The following is a 22,390-nucleotide window of genomic DNA, read 5'->3' on the forward strand; positions in this document are numbered from 1 at the left end:
TTTGCTTAGTTTTCAGTGTTCAAAAAGGGTTGATTCTGCCAGTTTTCTGCCAGTTTTAAATTGCTTTTATGGAGGACAGACTTTTGGAGTTCTTTACTCTCTGTCACTGATGTCCCTAAAGTATGGATTAAAAGAAAAACTGATTAGGATTGTTGGTCTTTTTATGAGCAAATTGGCCCAAGTTTTCCCAATAAAATACCAAACGAGAAAGTATGGATAGTCTTACTCATTTTTTGAAGTGTTTGCACATCCCACAGTAGCATCATCAAGGTATTTGAGGAGCCTCACTCATCTGGTGACAGTGCTGGGGTCAAGACCCTCCATTTAAACCCTGCATAGGCAGCTTGCTTTTCTCAGTTCCAGGCCACAGACCACACCTAACCTGTCTGTTGCTTTTAAAACATGATTTTCAAGGGATATCTGGTCAGGAAACCTATATTCCTCTTTGGTTTCTGAAAGAATGACTTAGAGAAGGTAGCTTTATTGCACTCTCCTGATATAAATCAGTCATGGGTTAACACTGGGGAGTGGAATTGAGGAGGGTGTGGAGTGTTTAACTTTATATACTTCTGTATTCAGTTTCCTCCAATGACTATTATTTTGGAAATTAAAAGAAAGGAAAATAAATGAAAAATACCATGTGAAATAATTGCCTTCTGGTCTAGTGTATTTGTTGCTCATTTTGTGGTATGTTTTTAAACCTGTTTTGCCTTAAGATGAGTTACTGCAATGACCATAGCAAATGCTGTCCTGTTGATAAAAGAAATGATTGATAAGTATTGGAGAAAATGACAGTAGGAAGGAAGTATATAATTGCGTTTCCTCTGAAGATCATTTTTCAGACACTGGCTAATTTATCATTCGTTCACCTATTCCATCTTATGACATTCACTTGTTTTTATGAAAGCCATAATCACTTGAAAAGCAAATCCTCATCTATAACCACACTGTTGAAAGCTGTTTAACATAATCAAAACCTACCCTTAGCGTTCTCCGCCTTATTTTTTGCTGTGTATTTCATCTCCACGTTGTGATGCAACAGAACCTGTTCTAAACCAATAGATTGAGGAGACCTGCATTGTAATGCTCAGCTTGCCACCAGCCAGCTGTATGTCCTTGATTTAATCTCTCTAGGTCTTAGATTCCTCATTGACAATATGAAGGATTTAGACCAGGGATCTGGAAACCATAGCCCTGTGGACCAAATCTGGCTCACTGCCTGTTTCTGTAAATAAAGTTTTATTGGAACACAGTCACGCTCATTCTTTTATATATTGTCTATGGCTGCTTTTGTGCCGTATCTGCAGAGTTGAGTAGTTGCAACAGTGTCTGTACGGCTTGTGAGCCTAAAATATTTACTGTTTATCCCTTAACGGAAGAAGTTTGCCGACTCCAGACTATCAGCTTTTCTTTCAGGTTAAAAGTTCTCTGTTTCCGTTTTGGGATACTTGGGCCAACTATTTCTTTTTTCCCATCAGATTGCTTCTTAGCAGATCACCAGAAAATTTCAACTGGAGGAGGGGAAATACAAATCATACATTGTTATTTGTTAAACACCTATATCCATCATACGTCTGTCATATTTTGTTAATGCTGTGGTTACAAACAACCTCTAAAGCTCAGTATCTTATGACAGGTATATTCAGAGGTGAGCTACAGCTCAGCCTCACTTGTCTTCTTCATTCTGGGATCCTGGCTGGAGGAGCAGTTCCTAACTGGGAAAAGGAGCCATGGACAAACGATGTGCCGGCTTTTAAAACTTCTGCTCAGAAGTGGCATATATTACTTCTACGCACATTTCTTTAGCCAGCTGAGTGTTAGTGGTACAGGGAAGGATAATCCTTCTGTAGGACACCCTGAAAATCACCTGGTACCTCGAGTGGGTGGCTGGCTCATCCTTCTGCAGGGAGAGCTGTGGAACACTGAGAATAACGTCATCTACCACAGCCTCCTTAAGGGTTCCCTGGTGTGAGCAGACTGAAACTAATGGCAAAAACTTGGTTTCAGAATTCTTTGTGTGTTATATTTTTCATGAACTCTCTGCAATTAACAAGTAACTAGAAATTGGCCCGTTGACCTTTTGGAATATATTCTAAATCTCTCAATGTGCATATTTAATAAATGCTCATTGTAAGAATGTAATATCTGTTTGGATTTCTGTTTTATAGACTCCTGATGTCTTTAACTTATAATTCTCACCCCTAAGCTGTCTTCTCCAGGGTTCCATATAATGACACAACTCAAGTTGCCCCAGCCAGAAACCTGGGTGAAGTTCTTAACTTCCTCCCTCCCCATGATTACTTATATCTAACCAGTCAGTTACCAGAGTCTATTGAATACATCCCGTAGGTAGCCCTTGACTAAGTCCCCTTCCCTCCATCCTCATTGCTACCATCCTTGTCCAGGCATCTCTCACCATGCACAACAGCCTTGTAACTAACTAGCCTTTCTACCTCCTGACTTGCTTGTCTGTAATCCATTCTCTACACAACCACTGAAGTGATTTTTCTAAAATGCAAACTGATCATGTTATTCTGTATTAAAACCTTTCAATGTCTTATTTAATCTTCCCCTTAAAGCTCAAATTTCTTAGCATGGCCTTGAACCTTTTTTTCCTTTTTTTTTTTTTTTCTGGGAATTCCCAGGTCTGTCCTCTTATACTTAGCTTACATTCATGGCTGGAAAAATATAATCTTTCTTCTAGAAAGATTTTTCTAGAGCATATTTTATGAACTCACATAGTTTGGCAGACGTTTTTCACTTGTAGAGATTCAAACACTTGATAAAAAGCATTGTGCAAAGCTGACTGTGTGCAGTATTGAGGATGCTCCTGTCCTGATGCTCAGTGGATTGCTCCTTCTTGGAAGGGCTTGGATAAGCCAGATCGGCTCCAGAGAAAGGCGGGTTGACACAGTTTTGTTTTACTTTCTTTGTGACCTGTTTTTAGAAGTTTAAAATGTGCCCATTTTGGAACTAGTCATTTATTGGCCCTCTTTAAGTGAGCTAACATATTTTTCCTTATGATACCAACTCAGCAACTTCAGACAAAAAGAATGTGAAGCAAATGCATTTTTTAAAAATACCATCTCCTCTAGGTCTTTCATGTTAGCTCTCTGTTTCAGAAATAAAAATAGCTTCATTGAACTCATAGGGGGATAGTAGAAATCCAAATACTTGCCTTTGAAGATGCTCTAGTGATTTTAATTTTTCAGGCAAAAATGTTTTCATTATTTAAAATTCATTGACACAAAATTTCTTTGATCAACCAACTGCTATCCTTCTTTTTATCTAGCCTAGTTGTGTGGAATTTTTTTTTTTTTTTTTTTTTTTTTTTTGCGGTACGCGGGCCTCTCACTGTTGTGGCCTCTCCCGTTGCGGAGCACAGGCTCTGGAGGCGCAAGCCCAGCGGCCATGGCTCATGGGCCCAGCCGCTCCGCGGCATGTGGGATCTTCCCGGACCAGGGCACGAACCCGTGTCCCCTGCATCAGCAGGTGGACTCTCATCCACTGCGCCACTAGGGAAGCCCTATGTGGAATTTTTAATAGAAGGAATCAAAAGTCTCAACTCTGATGCTTTGCAATTGTTGTAACCAGCTTTCTGTTATCATCAGCTAATTTTAAAAAGCAAGCTTAATCAAAGAAAAAAGCAAGGTTAAAAAAACCTGTATATCTGTATAAACATTTAAAAAGGAGTCAGAGGTGTGTTGGCCACATCTTTAAGCAAGAGGAGAACATGTAAAGGGTGATAGTGATGAACACTGGGTACATGGGGATTTGAACTTCCTGTGTTAAATATTTCTGTAACATTGTGGGTTTTTTTTTAATAAGCAGAATTAGGAAAAAGAATTTTTTTAAAAAGATTTTTTTTTTTTAAATGAAGAGTTACTTGGTTTCCTCCTCCTTAGGGAGGGAACAATCATCAGAGTTAGAACAGGCTGCTTTGTGATTACTTACACTATTCTAGAGGTTCCATGAGTATAGAGGTTCTTGACCATCTTGAAATTTCATGAAAAAAATGTTGTGTTTGTGCATGAGTGCTTTTTTGGGATGCAGGGTTAGAGTAATGTGGGAAAGAGGGTCCATAATTCAAACTGATTCTTCTAATTTTTTTTTCTCTGGTCCTTGCCCTCTCTGAGCTCCAGACTGCCTCCTCAGCATCTCTACTTGTATATCTAATAGACATCTCAAATCTAACATGTATGTATGTTTCCCATTGCTGCTGTAACAAATTGCTACAAATTGTCCTACAGTTCTGGAGGTCAGCAGTCTGGAATCAGTTTCACTGGGCTAAAATCAAGGTGTTGGTAGGGCTGCGTTTTATCTCCAGGCCTAAGGGAGAATCATGTTTGCCTTTTTAAAATTTCTGTAGGCCAGCTGCACTCCTTGGCTTGTGGCCCCTTGCTCCATCCTCAAAGCCAGCAGCATAGCATCTTTGTTCCTCTCTTCCTTCTGCTTCCATTCTTCTGCATAGTCTCATAAACACCTCTGACTCTGACTCTCCTGCATTCCTCTTTAAAAAGATTTGGGATTACATTGGGCCCACCTGGATAATCCAGGATACTCTCCAGATCTCAACATACTTAATCATATGTGCAGAGTTGCTTTTACCAGGTAATGTAACATATTTACAGGTTTGGGGATTAGACAGGGACATCCTTGGGGGCCATTATTCAGCCTGTCACTGCATTTGATAGCCCAGAAAACTGTTCCTCCTCCAGCCCTCCTCATTTTATTTAATAGTATGGCTGTTCTCAGGCCACTAACCTAGCAGTCATTCTTTTTTTTTTTTTCATCTTTATTGGAGTTAAAGCTTGCTTTACAATGGTGTGTTAGTTTCTGCTTTATAACAAAGTGAATCAGTTATACATATACATATGTTCCCATATCTCTTCCCTCTTGCGTCTCCCTCCCTCCCACCCTCCCTATCCCACCCCTATATACACTACCATACGTAAAATAGATAGCTAGTGGGAAGCAGCGGCATAGCACAGGGAGATGGGCATAGCACAGGGAGATCGGCTCAGTGCTTTGTGACCGCCTAGCAGTCATTCTTGATTTCTCTTTTCAAATCTTTATCTTTCCCATCCTCCTATTCCAATTACCACCCTCACTCCCATCACCCACATCCAATCCATCGAGTCACATCTGAATCCAATCAAAATGTTATCACAGTCCTACCCAACTGTGTCTAGAATCTGTCCTCTTCTAATTTCCACTAAAATCAGGATGCCTTTAGCATTTTGGAGCTTAGGGCCTCATCCCATCCTATTCTTTTTACTCCTGGGTGTTAATTATCAAAGTTAATTATGGTACAGGGCAGTGTGGGCTAGGTGTCATAAGAGTGGCACAAAGAGCCACGGGACTAGACTTCAGTCACTTTATTCCAACCACACGGAGATGGGAAGTGAAGACTTACATGGTAGAAGACACTGTGGAGAGAATTTGGATTGGTTGAGGATAACTATCCTGGAAAGCAATTAGAATTTCCCATTAAAAGGCTTCCCTGGTGGTGCAGTGGTTGAGAGTCCGCCTGCCGATGCAGGGGACGCGAGTTCGTGCCCCGGTCCGGGAAGATCCCACATGCCACGGAGCGGCTGGGCCTGTGAGCCATGGCCGCTGAGCCTGCGCGTCCGGAGCCTGTGCTCCGCAATGGGAGAGACCGCAGCAGTGAGAGGCCCGTGTACTGCAAAAAAAAAAAATAAAATAATAATTTCCCATTAAAGATTTCAGTCTTCTTTTATTCTTATGACGGTGAACATTTCCTCTCAATTATTGATTGTAGGGAATAAAATTAATCTCTGGTTATTTTGAATGACTCCTTCCCTTCCCTTCCTTCCTGAAGAAGGAACATGTTTAACAGAATTCTCAGGCAACTGATTTCTAGTATGTAAATAAACTGTACGTAGTCAAATTTGGTGTAGGGAATATTATAGCTTCAGGATGAAGCCAAGCATCTGAAAAGGTAAAATACCCATTGTTGAAATAGTATAAAAATAAAGTGTCCACATTTTATTATTCTGAATCCTTTTTCTGTAATATTGCTACATGTTGGGGGTGACTTTACAATTTAATGAAATAAAGAAAAAAATGGGCGATTACTTGAAATAGTCTATTTGTTATATGAATAGAAGACCTGGAAGTAACTGTATTTCCTCACTTTTGGGGGAAAAAAAATTCTGGTTGGATTTCAGCAGCCTTAGTGTATAGCTTTATTTGTTAAATGAGACCTTAGCAAATCCAACCTTAATTAAAATTCCTCAAGACAAGAAAATGAAAATTGGAGCATATTAAAGCAGATATTCCAAGGAATAAAGTATTCTGCAAATTAAAATAGATTTTTAAGGCAGAAAGGCTATTGAGCCCACCTCCAAAATAAGATGTAAAGTTGTTCCTATTAATTTTCTCCTCATTTGGTCAGTAGTGGTATGGACTAAATTCGTTACCAGTAAGTGTGACATTTTAGTTTTGTGAATACAAATGTTTATTGATTTTTTGGTCCTCCAGTAATGTGTTACCAGTTGCTGTACTCATATATTGGGTTAAGCTTTATATTTTGTGTTTCAGCAATGGAAACAGAAAATGTATGTAGTTATTTTGAGCCTTTTCTTGAAATACAATCACAAGAATTATTTAGAAGATCTTTAGAAAGCCCTAAATACACCATAGACCAGTTGTTTTTTGTATAAGCAGGAAAAAAACTTCCCTGCTCATTTTTTAAAAAAATACTTTATTGAGATATAATTCACATACCGTATACTTCACCCATTCCCTGTTAGTTTTTAAAACCATTTCCTAGGGTCCTTTCAGTGTGTTTTCCAGATATTTACTGCCTCCTTTAATAATCAACAGATTGATTGGGTTGAGGTATACCAGAGAAGGGCATTCCAGGTATAGAGGACAGATTAAATAAGGCCTTGAGGTGGAAATGGGAGGAAGGAATGAGAAAAATATTGCTCTGGGTAAGAAGGGAAAAAACAAATAGGGAGTAAGGTAGGTGTCTTAGTGATGAATTATAAAGTAGATGGTAAAAAACTTGGGCTTGTGCCACCTTGGTTCACGGGGCCTTATTATAAGGGTGCTGCAGGTAGGGGACAGGGAAAACAGGAAACAGCCCACAGCCTCCTGTAATCGAGCCTTCCTCACTGATGTTCAGGTGCCGTAGTCCTCTGGTGTTTTGCTTGTTAGCTCACTGGGGTTGATTGTCTTTCTCTCTGCTTCTTGTCTAGTTCTGCTACCATCCAGCTACCCTGTGTACCATCCTAGCTCCCTCACAGCCTCTGCAAACTCCCATGAGCAGTGGTGTGGGATCGTCTGTTCTTCTATTCTTTGATCATTCCCCTGCTCTCAGCCCTCAATACCTTCCCATTCCACTGAGAATGTGATTCAGAGCCCTTACTGCGGCTCCTAGGGCGCTGCTCCCCCTCTGCTCCCAGTTGCCAGCCCTGTCCCCCGCCCTCCGCTCAGCAGTGACCTCTGTTCGAGCTCACACACACACAGCTGTGTGCTAACTCATCCTCCCACCTCAGGACCTTTGTACTTGCTGTTCTGTCTACCTGGAAGGTTCTTTCTCAGGTATTTGTTTTGCTTCCCTCCTTCATGCGGGCCTCTGTAAATGTCAGCTCCTTAGAGAAACTTCCTTGACCACCTACCTAAAGTGGAGTCCCACACCCTGATACCTTATCTGCTGCTTCTGTGTTATCTTCCTTTATCAGACTTTCTTGTACTTGGCATTATAATAAATATTTACAGTTGACACTCCATAACCAGAGTTTTGCATCTGTGGGATTGGTTGAATCCACGAATGTGGAACCTACAGATTTGGAGGGTCAGCTTACTGTGCCATTTTATATAAGGAACTTGAGCATCTGCAGATTTTGGTACCCCTGGAGGTACTGGAACAAACCCCAGTGGCTACTGAGGGAGGACTGTATTTTGCATTTGGTTATTGTCTCGCTCCCCCACTGGAATGTAAACTCCTTGAAGGCAGGCTTGGTTCACTGTATATGTTGCGGTATCCTCAGTACCTAGAACATACCTGGAACATGGTGGGCACTTAATATTGTTGATTGCACACTGACATACTGTAGGGCCCATTTTCAGACTTCGCATGAGAAGGGGTCTGTTGGATTGTCCAGTATTTAGTGCATCTGTTGGGTAAGATGCTAGGCCAACCTGCCCCCCTACCTGCTAGGCAGCTCTTTTTTTTTTTTTTTTTTTTTTTTGCGGTATGTGGGCCTCTCACTGTTGTGGTCTCTCCCGTTGTGGAGCACAGGCTCCGGACGTGCAGGCTCAGCGGCCATGGCTCACGGTCCCAGCCGCTCCACGGCATGTGGGATCCTCCCGGACCGGGGCACGAACCCGTGTCCCCTGCATCGGCAGGCGGACTCTCAACCACTGCGCCACCAGGGAAGCCCTAGACAGCTCTTAAGTCAGGTGGTCGTCCCTAGTAAGTCCAGCCAGTAGTGGTCAGGTCAGTGAGGTCATGTGGTCTTCTTCTATAGTTATCCCTTTCTTCCCACTTGAATGGCCTGGTTTCTCCAAAAGGTTTACATTTCAACTCTTGGTTCAGGAGAAAATTTTGTCAGGTTCCCATGCTGTGGAACAATTGCTTCCTAAGGGTCTGGAGGAATGATAGGAAGCAGTGTTTTGGCTTTCTGGACCTTCTTTATGGCCCCTTGCCATGTCATTCTGACTCATACATTTGTGTGTTTTCTCTTCCTATTTGTTCTTCTCCAGTTCTTGGTTTTAGTCTGTCCTTTCTCCTCCATTTTCCTTTCTTGCCCCTCCTTTCTCTTTTTCTTTTCTCTCAGCTGCCATCTTGCTTTGCTTTGTATCATTCCAGAGCTTGCTTAGCTTGAATTATTGTCTCTGAGAAAGATTTCAGTTTACCTGCTTTGTGTACTCTTTGTTCCTTTGTGCCTTATAGGTGGAGAGAGGTAAGAAAGAGAATGGGGCCAAAACATTCTTTCCTTCATCCTTTTATTTAAACTGTATTTGAAAACCTACTTTGTGTAAGACATTGTGCCAGGTTCTGGGCTACCTCAGTAAACAAAACGTCCTTAGTTGGGGAGACAAAGAGATTGTGTGTTTATTTCTCATTCATTCATTCACTCATTCAACAAATACTTATTAAGACTGGAATATAGTGGTTGGCAAAAGCAAAAATTCTTCTTCTCATGGACCTCATTGCATTTTGGTAAGACAGACATACATTAATTAGACAGTTACACAAATGAATGTTAAATTACACCTGTGTTGAGTCCTATCAAGGAGGACACCATAGTGCAAGACTGTATATTGGGGGGATTTGTTCTTGTCAGGAGAGCTGGGAACAGCTTCCTTGAGGAAGTGAAGAATGAACTGAGATCAGTAAGACTTAACTACGCAAAGACAGCAGGGACGGGGAAATAGCAGATACAGAAGTCTGGTGCTGAGAAGGGGCTTCTGGAGCATTTGAGGAAGTGGGAGTGTAGAGAGCAGGTGGGGTGAGGCCAGATGAGGCTGACGAGGCAGCCTGGGATCAGATCCAGCAGGGCTTTGTAGGTCCTGTTAAGGACTTTGGTTCTTATTCTTTGAGCAATGAGATGCCTTTGAAGTGTGGTAAACAGGAGAAAGGAGGAGAAAAGCATTTTAAAAATCTTTATTTTAAAACACTAGTCTGAATTCTGTGGAGAACAAATGCACTTGAGCATAGGTGTGAGTGACGGTAAGGAGGTGGGAACAGCAGTTGGGAGGCTGTAGTGGCAGCCTGGAGGAGAGGTGAGGTTCAGGGTTAGCAAGGACTTTAACTTTCCAAACCTACCCTCACTTCCTGTTAAATGTATTTATTTATCCAAAAACATTGTTTTTCAAGTTGACTTACCCCAAAAGACACAGATGCAACAAAACTTAAATTCATTCAAATGAGAAATGAAGGATGATTGAAATCAAAAGGAGTATGAGTAGAATTATACCAGAGAGTATAGGATAAAGATAATGACTGAAATCATGTATAAAACTTAGCTCTGAGCTCCTGGAAGCCTAGGCAGAAAAGGAAATAGTATAGGTCACATGATTGTTCAACAAAAAGAAGCACACTAGTTAAGCAAGGGAAATAATCTTTTCCTTATAAACATTTAAAGTACTTTATTAAGAAGTAAAATTAACCTGGATAGGTCCAGATTATTGAAACCCAAAACCTCAGCTCTTGAGATTATTGCATTACTCCATTTTTGGTGGTAGGTATTTCAAAAAGTAAACATTTCAGAAATATTCAGAGCTGAACTACATACATGGATTTCTTATTTGATGACTTGTTACAGAGGGGAAGCACAAAGTGAAGAGAAAGTAGAGAAAGACAGACCAGATAAGATGCTCAGAATGCAACCTATGGGCACGAAGTAAACCCATAATGTACCTTCTTGAGGACCTTCCCATTTGCTTTCCCAGATACTTTTTTTGTTGCCTGCTTCTGTCGCCATTTCATTTGTGTCTGTAAATACTTCTTCGTGGAAGGCATCCCTCCTGCCTTGCAAGACGCATAGTCAGGGACAAAGAATGCCATGCACAGAAGCGGCATTCTTATTTCTCAGTTGTTCACATTCCAGCCAGTGAAACCTCCTTCCAGAATCAAGAATCTCAAAAACAAAATCATTTCTCATTTTAATGAAGTCATCCAGAGTTCCCAGCGACTCTCCTTGTGAGTTCTCTGCCCCTGGGGCTTCTTCTCCACGCATTCATTCCTAGCCCCGTACTTGGCCAGGAGCTTCAGCTACACTGCCTGCTCTCCCAGTAAAATGTTAGGCCCAAAGGCGCAGGAGGGTCCCAGGAGAGCCAGAGACAGCAGTACAGTAGGGAGCAAGAAGTCAGATAAGTCCAGGTTGTTGGCATCCAAGGCCTCAGCTCTTGAGATAATGGACGTAATCCATTTTTGGTAGTAGGTCACGTTGGTGTAGACCCCAGGAAAAGAAAGACCACATCCTGTTCCCCAGCTTGACGATCCTATCTGGATCCATATACCATCAATATGACGTGACAGAGGCCCTCCAGAATCACCCTAAGGAAGAGGTAAAGGTCATGAGCCTAGTGAAGAAGGACCGTGAAGAGGAGCGTGGTCACAGGGGTGGAGGTTCCTTCGAATGGGGCAGTGGAGCCCATGGAGCTGTAAAAATCCGGGGGGAGCTGGACTTCCCACTGACATGGAAATTTAGAATCATAGAATCTGAAATTGGCAGAGACCTTAGCTAAATATATCAATAGTTTCAAACTACTCATCTCTGATTGAAAAGAAAGAAATAGGATGAGTTTTTCCCTAAATTCATTCAGTTGAATGAACTGTCCTTAGTTTTCTATTTTTAGGTCCTTTTTTAGTGTTAAGATAATGCTCTCATATAAAATGGTGGTGACAGTAGTTGGTGATCTATCTCTCAATCTTGCTATTATTTTGGTAACAGCTTTATTGAGATATAATTCACATACTGTACAATTCACCCATTTAAAGTTCAGTTTTAGTATATTCACAGTGTTGCTCAACCATTACCACAACCCATTTTTGTCACCCCCCAAAAAAACTCCATACGCTTTAGCAGTCACCCTCATTTCCTCCCATTCCTTCCAGCCCTAGGCCAACCAGTTACCTACTTTCTGCCTCTGTGAATTTGCATATTATGGATATTTTGTATAAATGAAACTATATATGACCTTTTATGTCTGGCCTCTTCCACTTAGCGTACTGTTTTCAAGGTTCATCCATGTTATGTCGGTAGCATGTGTAAGTACTCCATTCCTTTTTATGGCTAAATAATATTCCATTTTATTGACATACCACATTTTGCTATCTAGTCATCGGTTGATGGTCAGTTGGGTTGTTTTCACTTTTTGGCTATTATAAATAATGCTGCAATGAATGTTCATGTACAAATTTTTATATGGATGTATTTTCCATTTCTCTTGGGTGTGTACTTAGGAGTGGAATTCCTGGATCATATGGTAAGTCCATACTTAACCTTTTGAGGTTTTCCAGAGTGGCTGCACCATTTTACATTCTCACTAGGTATGTGAATGTTCCCATTTCTCCACATTCCTTGCCAACTCTTGTTATTATCTGTCTTGCTTATCGCCATCCTCCTGGGTGTGAAGTTGTGTCTCATTGTTGTTTGATTTGTAAATAATGAATATACAGACAGGAAATTTTTGCAGAGATATAGAAAAATGCGTGTGAGTGAGGCGGGAGGGAGGGAAGGAGGAAGTAAAACCCAAATGGTCATTCTAGAACTAAAAAATAAAATATCTGAAATAAAAATTTCACTAGATGAACTTAACAGTAAAATGTAGTTGGCAGGAGAAAGAAGCAATGATTCTGAATATAGATTAAACTATCCAATTTGAAAACAGAAAAAGGTAAAAATAAAATATCAGGGACTTATGTGAAAATATCAAAAGTTGTAACTTACAAATTTTCAGTTTCACCCAGAAGGGGAAAAGAGAGAAATAAGGCAGAATAATAGTTGAAGAAATTATGAATGAAAATTTCCCAAGTTTTGATGAAAGGTAAAAGAGTAGATTAAAAAAACAAGTCAGTGAATCTCAAATAGGATAAAGACAAAGACAATCACACCTAGGACATGACATTCAAACTTCTAACAATCACATATGAAGGAAAGTGTATTGAAAGCCACCAGAACAAAACACATCCCACCCAGTGGAGGAAGACACAAATGATTGCTGAATTTTCATCAGACACTTATGATCAGGAGAAAATGGAATGACATCTTTTAAGTGTACAATGAAATGTTTCTTACTTCAAAAAATTAAAAAATTGGCACTTCTATGTCAACCTCTTAATATATTTATAAAAACATATGAGACTGTGAAAATCCAAGCACCAGTGGTTAGCATTGCTCTAGATCAGTAGTTGAAGAGATTAAATTAATAGATAAAGGTTAAGTGACTTATCCAGGTTAACACAGAATTATCGTCGGAACATTTGTCTCCTGATTCCCAATTCACTGTTGTTTACAGATGGGCAAACCTGGATCCAAATTAAGATCTCATGTTAAAATAAAATAATTTCAAGAGCAAACCCTGACCTGGCAAGTATCCTTTCTTTTCTCAAGATCACCAGCACAAAGCGTGCTTTCCTGGATGACAGGCTCTGTTTGTGGTAGGAGGTAACCCACCGGGTTGTAGATTATTTCTCAATGCTGGTGTTCAGTGATGGGTATTTCTGCTTCTTGGAGGATGGTAGGGTAGTCAGAATATGTAGAGATAAATAGGAGTGAAAGGAAAAGCAGCCTGGAAAGGTGCAGGGACAACATTCAGTCATGATATGTAGACATCTCTGAATGGGAATCCAAAAGCAGAACACAGTCACTTTCCAATCATGTTGGCTAATGGAAGAGGTTTTTTTTGGTACAGTTAATCTAAAACAATGGATAATTCAAAATTCTATTTGTTTGGGGCTTTTCTAATGTGCCATGTGGGGCATTCCTAATGTTCTAAATAAAGAGAAGTGCTGATACATTTTGATTAAGTAAAGACGTGAGTATTCTACAGTATTCTAAAACTTTTTCCTTTCTCATTTTTCTGCTCCCAGATCATTTCCTGTCTTTACTTTATCCTGGGAAAGAGTGACACAACACAACACTTTAAAAACAGATTTAAAGTACTAGACTCTTTCCAACCTTACATCAGGCTTGTTAACCTCTGTTTCAGAGGGGTAATTGTGTGTTCAGATTGTTAGTATTAAAAAATAAATTAAATAAATAAATTGTTAGTATCTTTTCTTGCTGCTATAGCTAGACTCTAGGCAGGATATAAGAGTAAATAAACATATAAATAAGCAAACATTTTATTTGAAGACGTTTAGATAGTGTCTGGTTTTGTTGAAAATATTTGCCGTAGTAATGAAATGCCTAGAATACGAATATTCTAGAATGGGTACAAGAAGGTGATGTATAAAACAACCCCTTTCTCTTCCTATTCTCTTCCTATTCTCACCTTCGTCTTCTGCTTTTCCCCATCCAGTCACCCAGCAAGAGTCTGGAATTGTCCACTGCTTTTTGACACTGGACAAGCAAATAGGCAGGATGGAAGAACTGTAGGTGACTCTAGAGAACAGCCTCAACAAGGCAGTGTCTGCCGTGGTACCGTGGTGTTTGGGATGGATGACAATTCGGAACACATGATACTTAACGCCTGTATTTGAATGGCCTATGTCAGTTGATCCCAACCACACAGTATATAAGAAAGGAATCCAGCGCCTAAGGGGAAGAGAAAGAGGAGAATAAAAGTGGAGCATGCTTTTGTGCTACAGCTGGGTCAGAACAAGCTGCCTGTGTGTAGCACTAAGTCTTTAGGTAAGAAAGGAGGGTAACAGACTTGGAATTAACCAGGCTGCTTCCAACTTGGCATAGGGTTGGTTTGTCTTCTTTTCTCCGTCCCTCACTCCCTGATCACTCTTTCTTTTGTTGTCTGCTGTTTCTGTGGTCTCCTTTTATATGATTATGGCCAGAGTTTTGTCCTGTATGTTTTCCCTGGTTCTCTTATTCACCTCTGCTGTTCTCCGTGGTTTAAGCCATAGCCTATATGCTTAACAGTCATTGTTTTATTTTCACTTTTGAGTTGTGAGCACTAGACCTTTATTTCTAAATTTAAAAATTAAAGCAAAATATAACCACCAAAGTTCATATATATGTAATTTAAATGTTCAGTAGTTTGATCAGATTTACAAAATAAATAAATAACAGAAGTTCTCTGCCCTACTGGCCTCAATTCATGCTATCCAAAGGCAATCACTTTCAACTCTTAGCTCTTTCTTTTAGCATTTTCCCTAGTGTTTTCAAGAAACCCTATATATTGCCATTAATATTTTTCTTTCAGTTTTAGAATATTGTATTCCTCCTGTAGAAGGTGAGGATTGACCCAACAATTACTGCCAACTATGTACTTCCTTTTCACCATCCTCCTCATCTAATATAACTTTCTGTTAGATGAGTATTTAGTATATATGTTCTTGTGACTGTGAAAACATTATTCACTATGAGGCCGTATTGAGTACCATAATGCGATTTCTTGTAAAACTTTTTGCTTCTCCTGGAATTAATAATGTGGTCTCACTTGTTTGTTTTTTTTAGTTTTCTATGTACCTATCACTGACTCATTATTTGTTCCCCAAACTGTCTGCCAGAAGTGTAAATCTCTCAATATGTTGACACCTGTTAGGCTTTTTATCAATACTATCCTTTTTTTAAAATTAATTAATTAATTTTTTTGGCTGCATTGGGTCTTCGTTGCTGCGCACGGGCTTTCTCTAGTTGCAGTCACCGGGGTCTACTCTTTGTTGCGGTGCGCAGGCTTCTTATTGCAGTGGCTTCTCTTGTTGCAGAGCTCGGGCTCTAGGTGTGTAGGCTTCAGTAGTTGTGGCACACGGGCTCAGTAGTTGTGGCTTGCGGGCTCTAGAGCGCAGGCTCAGTAGTTGTGGCGCATAGGCTTAGTTGCTCTACGGCATGTGGGATCTTCTTGGACCAGGGCTCGAACCCGTGTGCCCTGCATTGGCAGGCGGATTCTTAACCACTGCGCCACCAGGGAAGTCTTTTTTTTTTTCTTTTTTAAGCCCTCTGCCCTCTAACTCCAACCTTGGTACTTTACGATTTTCTTGAGGGTTTTCTTCTGTGTTGTATTCTGTTTTTTCTGGATCCCATGTTTTCCTGTCCCCACCCCACCCTTTATTTTGGTGAAGCACATTCTCCTATGGCTTCCCGAGAAAATGTGCATGAGGGTTAATATTTTTTCTGCTTTGTATATTTGAAAATGTCTTATTTCTATCCCACACTTGATTGATCATTTGTAAATATAAGCAGAATTCTAAGTTGGAATTCTCTCAGCATTTTGAAGTTATTCCTCTCTTTTCTTTGAGCTTTCAGTTTGTTATTGAAAAGTCCTGTCATTTTGATTTCTGTATATATGTCATCTCCTGTGGCATAACAAGTTACCACAAAGCTTAGAGGCTTAGAACAGCAAACATTTCACGGTTTCTGTGGATCAGGATCTGGGTGCCTCTGACCAGGCAGCACTCAGGGTAGACTGCAGTGTCATCTCAAGGCCCGACTCAGGAGGGTCTGTCACGTCTTCATTAGCTGTTGGCTGGAGACATCAGTTTTACATGTGCCTCTCTCTACAGCTTACTCACCACATGGTACCTTACTTCTCTCAGAGATTGTGTTTGTGACCCAAAGCAGCTGAAGACAGAATTCCCTGACTGGTGTTTAGGAAGTGATGTGGTGAAAAGTAAGCAAAGTTTCTAATATAGTCACTATTTTCATCATTTTTTTTTCTACCTGTATGCCCCGTCCCTAGTCCAAGATGACCTAGGTTTCCTTCTGCCTGTTCATCTCGGCACTTTCCTTAGTCTGTTGGTTCATTCATGGGTTCATTCAGATATTTATCAAGAACCTCTCTGTGTGCTAGGCGCCAGCTAGGACTCACCTGTGTAGGCAGTGTGCTGCTGTCAGTATCCACCTGTCACCGATGAGGGAACCTCTACAGACGTGGGACTCGCCCAAGTGCAGGCTGACCTGCCAAGGCCAGTGCTCACCACGCACAATACGGCTTGAGTGTACAGGTCGTCCACACACTAGAGAAAGAGGAAAGAGAGAAACATGGGAATCTGGTTGTGCTGTTCTTCTGATCCCCATCTCATCATCTCCAAACTCCCATCCATTCCTGGGACCTGAGTCCTCCCGAGCCTCCATACTCCATCCTCTTCCAGTTCCAAACGCAGCAGTCTTGGACCCAAGGGGAGACCACTCACCTGACTGCAGAGATTTCCTTTGGAAAGAAAAGGATAGGCAAGACCTTACAACAAATACAGCCTATCATTAATATATAACAACACCTCTTATATCCAGATTCACTGAATAGAGAGGCTTTCTACCTACTTAAATTTCTCAGATTGGTGTTAAAGGCCAATTTTTTTTTTTTTTTTTTGCGGTACGCGGGCCTCTCACTGTTGTGGCCTCTCCCGTCGCGGAACACAGGCTCCGGACGCGCAGGCCCAGCGGCCATGGCTCACGGGCCCAGCCGCTCCGCGGCATGGGGGATCCTCCCGGACCGGGGCACGAACCCGCGTCCCCTGCATCGGCAGGCGGACCCTCAACCACTGCGCCACCAGGGAAGCCCTAAAGGCCAAATTTTTATAAGTATCTACCCAGTAGTGGTAATCTTGATAATTACATACTTACCTAACTTTTTTAGCAGCATACATGGAACATGGTTTAACTTCTACTTGATGATTCACGGCTGCCATCAGGAGTATCAAGCATGTGAGGTTGTAAATACATTAATGCCTTCAGATGATTTTGAGATTTATAAGCTATTTACTTTTGTCATGTTTTCTTGAACTGAAGTAGCATTTTGCAGTATTTGTATATCTTTCTTTTTTGCTACCTGTTATCTTTTTGCTGCTCTCAGCCTACCCGGCTTTTAAATCACTGTGGGCCAGAAAAATAAATGAACAAGCTTATTCCTGAAATCATTGACTGGCGTTTGTACTTCCATTTCCCTCTGCCTGAAATGCTCTTTCCCTCAATCCTCTTAGCTAAATCACTCATCTCCTTCAAGTCTTTGCTCAAATAGCTTCTTCTTAGTGAAACCTTCCTTGACCACCCTATTTAAAATGACAGTGTCCCTGTACCTTAGACGCCCCTCTCCGGTCACAGTATTTATTGCTTTCTAACCTGCCTTATAATTTACATGTTTGATATGTGCATTGACTATAAGCCCCCCAGGGGTGGGGATCTTTGTGTTTACTTCTATATCCATGAGCCCGGGACTGCTTGGGGCCTGGCACGGAGGGTCCCCTCAGGACTTTCGCAGGCCACACCATTCAGAAGTCACATCCCATGGGTGAAGTGTCCTGTTACTCTATATGGTAACTTCTTGAGCCCAAAACCTCTGCCTCCTCGTCTCCACTCCACCCCCAGCCTCAGGGGCTCACCCAGCAGAAGGGGCAGCAGAAAGACACAGCCCGCAGGGCCCATGTTTCTGCCCTCAGAGTCAGCACCTCCTGCTTTCTGGACTCAGGCTCCCAGGGCCAGGCCAGCTGGGGAGCAGCCGGAGGCGAGGGGCAGGACCAGCTTTTCCTCCTAGCTGGATCCTCGGCTTCGCCCCCTCCTCTCCTTTGGCCCTCACCCTGGCCAGGTGCTGAAGGGACCAGACTTGAGAAATGCAGCTACAGGACCCAGGGGGAGGAGCTGGGGCTCGAGGTGCCCCCTGCTGTCCAGGGAGAACAGGGTGTCTAAGGCTTCTGCCTCCAGGGCAGGTTGGAGGCTACAGAAAGGAATGGAACCCTGTCTCTAGCAAGGAAATGGAAGATGGGCAGGATTCTTCAGAAGCTAGAAATGAAAAAGAGGAGATTAACCTAGTACCTGGTTAATTTTTTCTAAATTTTTTTGTCTTCATCTTCATTTACAGTGTTGGCCATAGACTGTACTGCAAGTCAGTTTTTCTGGGAAACAGACTCTAAGACAGAGATTTGTGTGCAAGAAGTTTGTTGGGGAGTGGTCTTAGGATCAACACCTCGAGGGGGGATGGAAGCAGGATTGGGCAGAGGGAGAGCTGATGTAATGCATCTGCAGCAGGGGCCTCAGCCATTCCCAAAGGTTGCTCTGGAGCTGGGGTGGCCCTTCAAAGATGCCCTGAACTGAGACTGGAAGGCTGAGCCCTTGGACTTCTGAATGACTGGGTGCAGGTTACCTGCAGGGGAGGGGGCATTACCTTGGGTGAGGTGGCTCTGGCAGCAGTTCTTGGAATTGGACTTGGCTTCGAACTGTCTGCAGCCGACACTCCTGGTTGCTAGGAAAGTGAAAGCTTCAGTCCTGAAGGGGGGTCTGGGCCACGTAGCACAGCCTCTGCTACAGAATTCTTTTCTGCGCCTTTTTTGTTTTCTGTGCCCGTAGTCTGTAGGGTAGTAGGTCTGTGGAGGCAGAATTCAGGGAAGTGTTAAAGCATGTTATTGCTCTCTTGCAGCTTAAAATTTGGGCAAGTTTGACAGAAACACATGAATAATTAAAAAAAATAAGACCAGAAAATATAGCTGTTTTGGTAAGTGTTATTCAGTTACAAGCAACAGAGACTCAATGAAACTAGCTTAAACAGAGAGAGATTATTTTAAAGATATTGTCATGGGCTGCAACGTGTCTCCCCCCGCCCCAAATTTATGTGTTGCGGTTCTAACCCCCAGTACCTTAGAATGTGATCGTACTTAGAGATAGTGTCTCTAAAGAGGTAATTAAGGTAAAATGAGGTCATTAGGGTAGGCCTTAATCCAATATGACTGATGTCCTTACAAGAAGAGGAAGTTTGGACACATACAGAGGGAGAAGACGGCCATTTACAAGCCAAGAAAGCCTAGAACAGATCTTTACCTCCCGTCCCTCTGGAGGAACCAACCGTGCTGACACCTTGATCTCAGACTTCTCACCTCTGGAACTGTGAGAAAACACATTTCTGTTGTTTAAGCACCGCCCTCCCCTGCCAGTCTGTGCTACTGTGTTATGGCAGCTGTAACAAACCAATACAGATTTCTGAGGAACAGTAAGGGGAACAGAGTAGCAAGGACATCTGGAGCTATCCTAGGACAGACTGGAGACCAGGGTGGGAGACTGGAGCTGGCAGGGGGCTCTGGATCCATGATGGCTCGAGAGCTCAGAGCAGCAGTTCGGCATCCTCACTCTGGTCCTCTGCCGTCAGGATGGCCCAGCACTTTCCATGTCTTTTCATTCTATCCCACTGTAAACTACCCAAGTTTTTCCTTACTTTCAGTTCAAATTCCGCAGAATTTGAACAGGTGATCTTTTCTTACCAGCCCTTAGGTACCTGGCTGTGGACTAAGCGTCTTTGCAGTAAGTGCCCTTGTGCATGATGAGGATGAAGGAATATGGCCAGCTAAGCTGCAGGGACTGTTGTGGTGGAGCAGATGCCACATTTGCTGTATCTCAGTACAGTAAGGTGTTTACCTCTTTCAATACATTTTTTCAGACTTTAGAAGTGAACACTTTTTTCCATCTCTGTTTACTGACTGCCACAACTGTCTTTTTCAGATTTAGTTGTCTTCATTTGTGACTGCTTGGTGGAGGTGAAAATCTACTACTATTATATTTATGTTATCTCCTCCATACTTTTTTTCTTTTTTTTTTTTTTTTTGCGGTACGCGGGCCTCTCACTGTTGTGGCCTCTCCCGTTGCAGAGCACAGGCTCCAGACGCGCAGGCTCAGCGGCCATGGCTCACGGGCCCAGCCGCTCCGCGGCATGTGGGATCTTCCCGGACTGGGGCTTGAACCTGTGTCCCCTGCATCTGCAGGCGGGCTCTCAACCACTGCGCCACCAGGGAAGCCCTCCTCCATACATTTTTAATGGTTTTTGTTTTATGCATCCTATGTTTTGTGTGTGTGTGGTTTATCCGTTCATTCTGGTTATGTGTCCACCACTCACTGTGCTTTTTATCATTATATGATGACCCTCTAGGTACTTTTCACCTGAAATTAATATTGCAACCTGCAATTTTGTCCTGTTCATTTAATCAGAGAAAAGATTCCTTATTCATATCACAATTGGTATTCCAATTAATTTATTGTATTCACAGGCAATTTTAACTATTTAGTCAACTCACTTAAATATAGCTTTTAAGAGTCAGACCTCAATTTGAGATTTGCCTTCAGGTCATGTTTGGAGTAAAGATCATCTTTTCGCAAAGTTACTAAAGGTCTGAACAGGGCTTTCTGTTGATTTACCAAACGAACAAAATTTGACCAGACACTCCTTTCCCTCTGAGGGTCCTGTGGTTGTCCTAGACCTTTGGACGTTTTTAATATCCCTGGACAAGAGAACTCTTTACATATTAACTTTACATATTTACATACATAACTTTACATAACTTTACATATTAACTGGGTCATTCACACGATCTTTTTTCCCTTTTGCTTAAATGTTTTGTGAAAATATATTTTTGGTTCTAATTTAGCTGGAAATAAACTTTATTGTAACTAAGACATGAGCTCCTTACTATTAAAATTGGAAGTAAAAGGAAAGAATTAAATAGCTATCTTGCTTTTCCTGTCCAAACTGTAGTTCAGGGTAACAAAACGGGCTTAGTTGATGAGGGAAGAATTTCAGCTAATAAATTCTTACTGGTTGGAAAGTGATAGAATTTGAAAGCAATACTTACAGCTGTTTATGAGATAATTGATTCAGGGGATGATTATTAGTAGTTGAAAGTTTTAGATGAAACAACTCAGGCTGTTACTATTCGAATGATCTGTTCAATCTTAACATCATGAAAAGTGGAATAAGGCAGACATGAGCCTCCCCATGTGACGTAACGTGAAGGAATATCCAATGAAGTTTTCTTGTCAAAAAAGTGAAACCTGAATCTCTAAAGCTACTTCCACTTATAGCAAATACAAGGGATGAAGGAGTAAGTTAAATGACAAGGCCAAGGAAGTTAACAGTCACATCCAGAATGTGGGACATTTTATAAAACAACTAACACTGGTTTCTATAACAAGTCAATGGTATGAGGGTACAAAGGGAGGGAAACTCCTCTAGGTGAAAAGAAACATAAGAGTCATAAGTGTGTGTGGCCCCTGTTTGGATCCTGATTTAGCAAATCAACCCTAAGAGACATTTTGATACAAGCAAGGCAATTTGATAATTAACTGGGTCTTAGAAGGAAGTATTGTTAATCTTGATGGGTGTAATAATGATACTGAGTTAAGTAAGAAAATGTCAATTTTTAAAGAGACAGTTGGAGCCTATGAGTCCTTTCTAAATCTAAGCTAAACTCTTCTATCATATTGGAGAAATCGTCTTTGGTTTTCAGCCCACAGAGCTATGCTGTCATTTTTATGGGGAAGACTGCATGACCTTAGGCAAGTCACCTTTCCACTAAGGCCTGTGTTTTCCCGTTGTACCATGAAGGCACTGGAATCAGCTGATGATCTCAAAAGTGTCTTTGCAGATGTAACATTGAATTTTGACTTCCTTATCTATTTACTTGTATTTACTTATCTTTATCTATTACCTCCATTACTCCTCTGCAAATATTTCATTATTGTTGGTTTAGCAATCAAGAAATGTGTCGGGTCTTCCATTTTAATGCTCCCTTGCTTCTTCTAAGGTAAGGAAGTGCCAAGGAGTTGGAAGTGAGAGAGCAGGTGCTTGATATCCACTCTAGAGATTTTCCTGAAGACAGCGCTTGTCGCTTTCTGCCTTCTCTTCATGCCCTGTCTTGAGGTCCTAGAGTCTCTGTTCCCAGATCATTACCCTGTTATCATTAACGTTATCTTTAAATACCTCTACCGTACACAATAACTGTTGGTTTGGGAAGTGGCCATGTGGTGGTGTTGGTAAGAGC

The 22,390-nt window shown here is 41.6% G+C and overlaps 1 protein-coding gene across 1 annotated transcript; it reads right to left on the reverse strand.

The window, feature by feature from the left end:
• Positions 1-13,977: 13,977 nt before the first annotated feature.
• Positions 13,978-17,284, reverse strand: LOC141277732 (serine protease 48-like; the record flags this gene model as incomplete). The annotated part of the gene is made up of 4 exons (XM_073799818.1): positions 17,220-17,284; positions 16,790-16,806; positions 16,465-16,612; positions 13,978-14,240 (listed from the first exon to the last, which is right to left on the reverse strand). Coding segments are annotated over exons 1-4 (493 nt in total), but the record flags the coding sequence as incomplete, so codon positions are not given.
• Positions 17,285-22,390: the final 5,106 nt, after the last annotated feature.

This window comes from Tursiops truncatus, unplaced genomic scaffold, assembly GCF_011762595.2.
Source record: "Tursiops truncatus isolate mTurTru1 unplaced genomic scaffold, mTurTru1.mat.Y mat_scaffold_229_arrow_ctg1, whole genome shotgun sequence".
NCBI lineage: Eukaryota > Metazoa > Chordata > Mammalia > Artiodactyla > Delphinidae > Tursiops > Tursiops truncatus.